Raw genomic sequence first — 10,098 nt, forward strand, 5'->3', positions numbered from 1 at the left:
AATGTCAGATCAATGAATCAAGGTAAGCTGGAGGTGGTCAAACATGAGATGGCAAGACTGAACATCGACATCTTGGGAATCAGCGAACTCAAATGGACAGGCATGGGCGAATTTAATTCAGGTGACCATCATATCTACTATTGTGGGCAAGAATCCCTTAGAAGAAATGGAGTAGCACTCATAGTCAACAAAAGGGCGGGAAAAGCAGTACTGGGGTACAATCTTAAAAACAATAGAATGATCTCAGTACGAGTCCAAGGCAAACCATTCCACATCACAGTAATTCAAGTCTATGCCCCAACCACTGAGGCCGAAGAAGCTGAGGTTGATCAGTTCTATGAAGACCTACAACACCTTCTAGAACTAACACCAAAAAAAGACGTCCTCTTCATCATAGGGGATTGGAATGCTAAAGTAGGAAGTCAAGAAATCACCGGGATAACAGGCAGGCATGGCCTTGGTGTACAAAATGAAGCAGGACAAAAGCTAATAGAGTTTTGCCAAGAGAACATGCTGATCATAGCAAACACTCTTTTCCAACAGCACAAGAGGCGACTCTACACATGGACGTCACCAGATGGTCAATATCGAAATCAGATTGATTATGTCCTTTGCAGCCAAAGATGGAGAAGCTCCATACAGTCAGTAAAAACAAGACCTGGAGCTGACTGTGGCTCAGATCATGAGCTGCTTCTTGCAAAATTTCGGCTTAAATTGAAGAACGTGGGGAAAACCACTAAACCGTTCAGGTATGACCTAAATGATATCCCTGATGAATATACAGTGGAGGTGAGGAATAGATTTCAGGGATTAGACCTGATAGACAGAGTGCCTGAGGAACTATGGACGGAGGTCCGTAACATTGTTCAGGAGGCAGCAACTCAATCCATCCCAAAGAAAAAGAAATGCAAGAAAGCAAAGTGGCTGTCTGATGAGGCTTTACAAGTAGCTCACGAAAGAAGGGAAGCGAAAAGCAAGGGAGAAAGGGGAAGATATACCCAACTGAATGCAGAGTTCCAGAGAATAGCAAGGAGAGACAAGAAGGCCTTCTTAAATGAACAAGGCAAGGAAATCGAGGAAAACAACAGAATGGGAAAGACTAGAGATCTCTTCAAGAAAATCGGAGATCTCAAGGGAACGTTTTGTGCAAAGATGGGCATGATAAAGGACAAAGAAGGCAGGGACCTAACAGAAGCAGATGAGATTAAGAAGAGGTGGCAAGAATACACAGAAGAACTATACAGGAAAGATCTGAATGTCCCTGATAGCCATGATAGTGCGGTCAATGAACTTGAGCCGGACATCCTAGAGAGTGAAGTCAAGTGGGCCTTAGGAAGCATTAGTAACAATAAAGCTAGCGGAGATGACAGTATTCCAGCCGAGCTATTTAAAATCCTAAAAGATGATGCTGTTAAAGTGCTGCATTCAATATGCCAACAAATCTGGAACACTCAACAGTGGCCACAAGACTGGAAAAGGTCAGTTTACATTCCAATTCCAAAGAAGGGCAACGCCAAAGAGGGTTCAAACTACCGCACAATTGCGCTCATTTCACATGCCAGCAAGGTGATGCTCAAAATCCTACAAGCTAGGCTTCAGCAGTATGCGAACCGAGAACTACCGGAAGTACAAGCTGGGTTTCGAAGAGGCAGAGGAACTAGAGATCAAATCGCCAACATTCGCTGCATCATGGAGAAAGCAAGAGAATTCCAGAAAAACGTCTATTTCTGCTTCATTGACTACGCTAAAGCCTTTGATTGTGTGGATCACAACAAACTGTGGCAAATTCTGAAAGTGATGGGAGTACCAGACCACCTTACCTGTCTCCTGAGAAACCTGTACGAGGGTCAAGAAGCAACAGTAAGAACCAGACATGGAACAACCGAGTGGTTCAAAATTGGGAAAGGAGTACGACAAGGCTGCATATTGTCACCCCGCTTATTTAACTTATATGCAGAGTACATCATGAGAAATGCCGGGTTGGATGAATCAGAGGTCGGAATTAAGATTGCTGGGAGAATTATCAACAACCTCCGATATGCAGACGATACCACCCTAATGGCAGAAAGCGAAGAGGATCTCAAGAGCCTCTTGTTGAGGGTGAAAGAGGAGAGTGCAAAAGCTGGTTTGAAACTCAACATTAAAAAAACGAAGATCATGGCATCTGGCCCCATCACTTCCTGGCATATGGAAGGGGAAGAAATGGAAGCAGTGACAGATTTTACTTTCTTGGGCTCCAAGATCACCGCAGACGGTGACTGTAGCCATGAAATTAAAAGACGCTTGCTCCTTGGGAGGAAAGCTATGGCCAACCTAGACAGCATAGTAAAAAGCAGAGACATCACCTTGCCGACAACGGTCCGTCTAATCAAAGCTATGGTTTTCCCAGTAGTAATGTATGGATGTGAGAGCTGGACTATAAGGAAGGCTGAGCACCGAAGAATTGATGCTTTCGAACTGTGGTGCTGGAGAAGACTCCTACGAGTCCCCTGGACTGCAAGGAGGTCAAATCAGTCCATCCTAAAGGAAATCAACCCTGAGTGCTCATTGGAAGGACAGATAATGAAGGTGAAGCTCCAATATTTTGGCCACCTAATGCGAAGAGAAAACTCCCTGGAAAAGACCCTGATGCTGGGAAAGACTGAAGGCAAAAGGAGAAGGGGACGGCAGAGGATGAGATGGCTAGATAGCATCACCGATGCAATGAATATGAACTTGAGCACGCTCCGGGAGAGAGCGCAGGACAGGAAGGCCTGGCGTGCTATGGTCCATGGGGTCACGAAGAGTCGGACACGACTGAACGACTGAACAACAACAACAAGGGTTGGAAGGGGCCTACAAGGCCATAAATGACCCTGATGTGCTCTTGCTCTGAACTAAATCACCCGTGTAGACTGGGCCCTTGTGTCTTCCTTAGTTTGTGAGTCTGAGGGCAGGGATGATTGCTGATTCTTGTAAGTTGTGCTGGGAGACTTGTATGAAGAGCAGGACAGAAGTGCTTCCAACGAATAAATAAAACCCCCCATAACTGTTTGCCATAGAACTATGCATTCAGACCACCCAGCCAAGTACACTGTGGTGAGACTGAGTGTCTTCTCTTTGCATCTATCAGTTCTAGTGATTGTTTCTTGCAAACGTTCTATGTGGCTGCTATAAAACTCTCTCTTGTACCCATTGCTATTGGTGGTGGCAGCTGAATTTCTAGGTGGTGCTCAGCCATGTCATGCGCCACGGGATGAGCACAGGGCAGGTGAAGCCACATAATCCCCAGGAGGCAATATGATAATCTGCATGCATGAAGCCCCATCACTGTGCATGTGCCAGCAAAATGAGCTATGGTGACCTCTTAGAGATGAGCTTTTCATAAATAATCACAGAGAATACTTGCAAATACTAATTTTGAATGCCACCACACATTAAAGGCAACGAAGAGACTTGTGGCACCTCAAGGACAAACACATTGATTGCGGCATAGGTTTTCACGGACTAAAATTCACCTTATCATTTTGTGTTAAACAAAGATGCCCCAGTTAACATGAAGTAAAACTGATGCACTGCTCAAAATAACTTTGCTCACATTTTGAACAAATGTCAAACTAATGCAAAAACAGCGGGGCTTGACATATGGGATTTAGGAAGCTGTTGAGAGCTAATTTAGAAAGAAACTAAAGCTAGAAAAAGGTGTCATTGATACAGGTCAGGATAGCCAACATAACATCTTTGAGAATTCCCTCACTTCCTCAGCCTTTTGGCCTGCATGTTTACTTTTTCCTGTGTATGGTCTCCCTCCATCCTCCTGAAGCACCCCCTCGACCATTTCCATCAGCTCAGAGACCTGCTTCTCCCATTCTCCTCCAACTACCCAGTCATTGAAAGCACAGAAATGTTCCCTGCATTTCTTAATCAGCTTCACAAGAGCACTATCAACCCAGTCCATCATATGATTCTGCTCCGTCCTAAGTGGTCTTTGTAGGTGAACAAGACAATCGTGTGCTTTGTGGCCTCCACCCCAAACACCTTCTGGACTCACGGTGCCACTGCCTCTTCTTCTTGGCTTAAGCGACCCACCTTGGTCACAAACACCAGGGTGTGAGGGCTGGGCTTGGAGAGCTCAATGTAATGCTGAAATAGTTCATTGTAGACTTTTGGATCCAAAATATCTCCTGTGCCAGTCACAGACAAATTGCAGCCATTCCAGTTCCTGCTCTCTTTTTGGCTCATCTTACTTGTTTTCTTTGCCCCAAGTGCAGAATGAAACTCCTTCTGGCCAAGGATGGCGTCTCCTGTGGCACCTTTCCCAGTTCTAGACTTACCAACAACGGCAATCCTCAGTTGACTCTCTGCCTCCCTCTGCAAGTTTGAATCACATGAAAGAAAACAAGAGTACTGCTGTTAGGATTACATTTATTTCCATGTGAACATGTCCACAGTTACCAAATTTCTAATATTTACCGACAGATAATGCATGTCTACGATCCAGCAGTTCAGGGGGACAAGCCATTTAATTTTAGATTGGGTTTAGTCCAGTTCATCTGGCTTTCAGTTTTTCTGACTCAGGAGCCAATCCAGGTCTTGTAGCCAGTTCAGTATGCGCTGTTAGAGCTGTTCTTGCGGTGCATGAGCCTTGGTCCATTGTTACTCCGATTGTTACCCCTTTAAACTAATATTTAAGATATTAGTACTAGTGTACAAAGCCCTAAACAACTTGGGAGCAGGATACCTGAGAGCGTGCCTCCTTCTTTACCAACCTGCCCGGTCACTGAGGTCATTGGAGGGCTTGCTTCTGGTGGTTCCACATTGTTGTACTCAGATTACTTGGTTTTTTAAAAGCTAATATGAGAAAAGCATACAAAGTCTAAATAATAAACATTCATTATCTTGCTCACTCACACAACCCCAATATTGCCAGAATCGTCCTGTCTACTCTGTTGGAGCGATTTGTTGCTACAGGATTTGGACCCTGGGAATTTGCTACACTCTGCATTGCCTGGGAGCCTTTAGGCCAAATAAGCCCAGCTGCATCCTCTCCAGGAACTTCAACAACATACCACTTTTGTACTGCAGAGACTAGCTGAGCACAGCCCAGGGGGAGACTCAATTGTCAGCATCTGGGTTGCAGCCTTCCAGCCAGGGCCTCCATCCTGCCAAGGGAGAAGGCTGGTTGCAGCTGTGCCAGCCATAAGCATGAATGCTGTGTTCGCCACTGGCCTGCTTGCAAGAACCACAGCCACCTGGGCTTGGGAAGGGGTGTGCTGCCCTGCAAAATATGCAGGACCGAAGCAGCTCATGTAGGTCTTTAGGAGCAAGGACAACATTCTTTCTTTTAAGGTAATGAGCGGGGGTACCGCAAGGCTCAGTCCTGGGCCCAGTGCTCTTCAAGTCATTTTTATTAATGACTTGGAGGAGGAGGTGCAGGGAATGCTGGTCAAATTTGCAGATGACACAAAATTGGGCCCTGGAAGACAGAAACAAAATTCAAAGTGACCTTGATAGACTGGAGCACTGGGCAGAAAACAACAGAATTACATTGAATAGGGATAAATGCCAAGTTACGCACCTAGGAAAAAGATGGGGGTTACAAGATGGGGGATACCTGGCTCAACAACACTACAAGCAAGAAGGATCTTGGAATTGTGGTAGATCACGAGCTGAATATGAGCCAACAATGTGATGTGGCTGCAAAAAAGGCCAATGCTATTTTGGGCTGCATTAATAGAAGCATAGCTTCCAAATCCTGTGAAGGTTGTCCCAGAGAGGAAGGCAGGATCTCTTCTCAGAGGCTTGGACTTGATGGTCTTGCAGGCCCCTTCCACCCCTACTATTCTATGATTCTATAAGGGGCAGGTTTTGAATGGGGCGGGGGGCCAACGGAGCAAACCATTCTTTGAGGCAGACCCACCAGGCCCTCTTCTAACTGGGAGGCCCGTTTTTGTGTTGCTCGCCAGCTGGCCCATGTATAGCACCAGCCAGGACAGGCCCTCCAGATTTCAGCCAGACCTGAGGAGCTGCAGCCTTGCCGGCCAGGCCCCACCAAGCACGGCCCATCTCCATGGCCATACTATAGCTGCAGCGGGGGAGTTCGCACTGCCTATTTTAAGTGCATTTCCCCTCTGTCTATTCCCCTTTAGCCACAGGTCTTTAGTTTCCTAATAATTTTAGACACTCTAAAAACAGTGAGTTTCCATTAGTTGAAATAATGTATTTTTAAAAATTCTTTGTTTATTTTATTCTATTTTAAGGAGGACTCGGGCACACCAGATTTCAAGAGCTCTTTTTTCTTTTTCTTTTTTTTCCTTTTTATTGTATTTCTATGCAGCCTTTCTGGAACCAACCAAGGAAGTTTACAAAAAATCAGAAACAAAAATCAGAAACCAATGAAAACATGGTAAAATGTTAAAAAGAACCTTACAAACGTTTAGGTTGTGCTGAGAAGCCACCAGCCTGTGGCAACCCCTCAGCCATCACCTCGTGCCAACCGTTCCGTTAGGCTACCTGAACGGTTTCCATCCCAGCTGGTCATGATAACTTTAAGACTGGACGCCTGAGTTTGCTTTTTTCCTCCTCCCCGTTTTCTATGGTGTCTTTTAGATGATAAGCAGGCAGGCAGGCACAGCCTTATTATTAATCTTTGTAAGCCACCCTGGGAGCCATTTCAGCTAAATAGCAGGATAACAAAATGCTTTAAATAAATAAATCCCCCAGGGTCTTCCACACCTGAGTTGCTGATGTGGCAACATTCCAGGCCCTGTAAAAGAGAGGGAGGGAAGCAGAGGCCGCGGGCTGAAGGGGAGCATGGCGGCTGCAGGAATTCGTATCCACAGCCTGGCAATTGCGGACTTTGACAGATTCACTACTTGTACCAGAACTGATTGTGGGCTGAGAGCAATTCTCCGCACCCCTCACACACACAAAACTGGAGTAAGGAAAACTGTGTGGAAACCGAGAGCCACGTCAGGGCTGATGGAGTTAGAAACTCTTAAAGGCACCCCCCGCCCCCAAAAAACAACTTCAGAGCAAATGAGGACTTAAAAAAAAAAGAGCACCAAGTGCTATTGAAAAATCATCACCAGGAAATGGTGTTTTATCTTCTTTGTTTTCCTGTCTGGTGTTGCCATTCTGCCCTTGAAATATTTGTAACAATAATATGTGTTAGATATTACAAGGCTTCAGTCTATAAACCCAACAGACATGCAGCATAAATTTATGAAGACATTTTCAGCCTACTGCATGACAGAGGAGAAAGAAATATACATGTATTTCACACACACACACACACACACAGACTGTATGTTGCTGCTGGGCGGCAGGGTGGGGTGGGGTTGTATGAGGAGAGGATTCTAAATCCAGCCCATGAAGCCGTTTTCTCTCAGCCAGACCGGCTTCCTCTCTCAGAGCCTGGCTGGGGAAAAGCAGATAACACTAGTCATGGAGGGGGGCAATTGTAGGAAATGCAGGTGCGGGAGGTCTAGGCTTCCCGTCTCAGATGCTGATTCTGCCCTGCAAACGTTCTGCCCCAAATTAACATTGAGGACAAAATGGGGCTGGAAACTCCAGTATAAAGTGTTGCTCTGCCCCAAAAGCAAGAGCCAGGAGGAAAAGCTGCCCTTCTGTGGGAGGCCACCGATGGGCATCTTTTAATCACCACCTTTTTGCTCCTCTCTGAGTATCCACCCCTGGAGGTTCCAAAATTGACTGATGAGACATTTCTTCCACCACCCAGTCACACACTCCAAATGTTTGTTTCTGCAAATGATAGATTTCCATTTAAATGATAGCCACTTCCTAAAGGCAGAGGGTGGCAACAATACATCTTAAAAAATCAAAATCCCAGTAAAATCCCCTTTAAAAATCTACTAAAGTTGCAATCCTATCCACGTTTAGAAAGGAAAAAAAGCCAGCATGGTCGCCTGGGGAATGCTGGGAGTCTGGAACTGTTTTCTGTCTAAACATGCATAGGGTTGCATCCTAAGTAGCTGGACGTAGTTGAAGGTTCCAGTCCTGTGTGTGTCTTTCAACTAGTAACTGCAAAACGCACACACCGTATTTCAATTGTCTGCAGAATTAATACATTGTCTTAAAGGGTTTTTTTTTTAATGTTGTATCTACACACGTGTAACTGCGGAAATACGTTCCCGTCAGTGTGCCACTTCGAGGCTGCAATGCTCAGAACAAGCCCCACTGAACGTAGCGGAATTTACTCCTGAGGAAACACGTATTGCACTGTGGACTGATTAATTTCTTTAGACCGGCCTTCTCCAACCGGGTGCCGCTGGCTGGGCATGATGGGAGTTGCGGCCCAACACCTCTGGAGGGCACCAGGTCAGGGGAAGCCGGTTTATTCATGTGTTTGCTTCATCTCCAGAGCGCCCATGGCCGAGCTCTCTGGTCTGGACCTTTGGATCCCCCCGCCCTTCGGAGATCCCAGGCCTAGCCTCTCCAGCTGTGCACGGCGCTCTCCGCTTCCCGGGCCGCCTGGCTGCTGCTTCCCCCCGCTGTTTTCCAGACATTACTAGGATTTGCTCCGAGCTGGAAACAAGCGTGCTTCTTCCGGTTTCCCCTTGCTGAAGAAACTCCCCTGGCTGAACTTCCAGCAGCTGGAGCAGAGCAGCAGCGCTCAGAAGCAACCCGAGTGGGCGGGGCTCAGCGGGGCTGCCGCGGTACAGCTATGGCTTGACCCAGCAGCCTGCTTCCAGCGCGGGGGAGGGCATTTTCCCCAGGCAGCTGCGGGAGGTGGCGAAGCGAGCCACGTGCGGGGCCCCGAAGGAGCCAGGCCAGAGAGCCAGAGCGCTGCCGTGAGGGCCAGGGCACCAGCCCCCTGCCCCATTGGCTGAAGGGCAGGAGAGGCGACACAGATGGCCCTCTGGGGGGAGGGGGGGGGAGCAGCCTAGGCAGAGCAGCACAGGCCGTTGGCTGGGGAGAGACCCCGGAGGGCTTTACTGGGGACTCAACCCCCTCTGGAGCGTCAGAGGTGGTGGGTTGACCCCCGCCCATGCGGTGACCTCGGTGATGCCATTTTTGCCGCCTCTTGTTGTCCTGTTGATGCTGGCTTGCCACTTCTGCGATTATCAGTTGCTGGGGGCTGCTCTGTTGGGTGTTTCAGGGGTGGGGGACGTAGTGGTCTGGAGAGGAACTCCCCAGTTGTGTCTGGGACAGACAGAATCCTGGCTTTGGAGGCACTGGGAGGAAATTCAGAAAAAGGGGGGATGTGCAGAAGACCCCCTGGAGTGCTCCGCATCTGCTGAACTTGGCACCGGCCCCGATTCTGTTCCGGGGCCGGCGTTCCCTCCTTCCCCCACACCCGCAGCTGCACCTCTGTCATTCCACATCAGGCAGTACATTCACAACAAAAAACCTTTACACTGGGCTCTGATGGGCACCAAGTAGGGCTCCAAAGCCCACGTTTGCAGGTGATATGTACTCAGGCCCTTAGCCACCGATACACGCCCTGGGCGGCCCTGGGCCAACGGCTGTCTCACAGGCTTGTTGTGGAAGCCATCCTGGTCCAAATTTAAGCACCAGGCACAGAAAGGTACAGAATAAATCATAGAATCAGAGTCAGGAGAGACCACAAAGGGCATCTAGTCCAGCCCAGTGCTGGTGTAGGAAATCCAGAGACCAGTGGCACCACCAAGACTGACCCATGGGGTGTGGCATGGGCGTTCCTGGCCTGGAGCCCACTTCCTCCTCTGCATGACTGGCCTGATTTACTTACAGGGGTGACTAAGGGGGAGGAGACCCCCTGCCCCCACTGGGGCAGGCGGCCGAGTCATACTCTGCAGTGCCGAAGACCTGACAGGGCCGTCACGGGCCAGGGACAGCAACGGCCTGCGCTGGGTGCTGCTGTCCAGCCAGCATCTGCAGGCCGAGTGGGGAGCGGGCGACAAAGCCAAGCTTGCCTCTGCTACTGCCGCCACCCTTTGCCCTCCGTGAGGCCAAGGGTTGGGAGGGGGGCTAGGAGGGATGTCGGAGAAATCTGCAACAGATTCAAAGGAGTTTGGATTTCTGTGAATCCAACCTGCAGATTCTGACCTGCAGATCCACTAACAAACACAGCAGATGTTCTGGCGTTGTGTGGTTAGAATGAAATGTATACCTTGC

The 10,098-nt window shown here is 48.3% G+C and overlaps 1 protein-coding gene across 1 annotated transcript; it reads right to left on the reverse strand.

The window, feature by feature from the left end:
* Positions 1-4,026: 4,026 nt before the first annotated feature.
* LOC146345379 (GTPase IMAP family member 6-like) lies at positions 4,027-6,057 on the reverse strand. Its single transcript, XM_084859849.1, has 2 exons — positions 5,998-6,057; positions 4,027-4,350 (listed from the first exon to the last, which is right to left on the reverse strand). Exons 1-2 carry the CDS (start codon positions 6,055-6,057, stop codon positions 4,027-4,029), a joined length of 384 nt encoding a protein of 127 aa, XP_084715975.1.
* Between the last annotated feature and the right edge of the window lie 4,041 nt (positions 6,058-10,098).

The sequence above is a fragment of the Heloderma suspectum genome, chromosome 5 (assembly GCF_057233095.1).
Source record: "Heloderma suspectum isolate Gila_16-S chromosome 5, 16-S_ref, whole genome shotgun sequence".
Taxonomy (NCBI): domain Eukaryota; kingdom Metazoa; phylum Chordata; class Lepidosauria; order Squamata; family Helodermatidae; genus Heloderma; species Heloderma suspectum.

Bases quoted from the DNA above. Each gene is read 5' to 3' on its own strand.
- LOC146345379 (XM_084859849.1), bottom strand. From the start codon at position 6,057: ATGGCCATGGAGATGGGCCGTGCTTGGTGGGGCCTGGCCGGCAAGGCT. The intron at 4,351-5,997 runs GTCTGGCTGAAA...TCAAACTTGCAG, and splicing joins GCAAGGCTGCAGCTCCTCAG to AGGGAGGCAGAGAGTCAACT.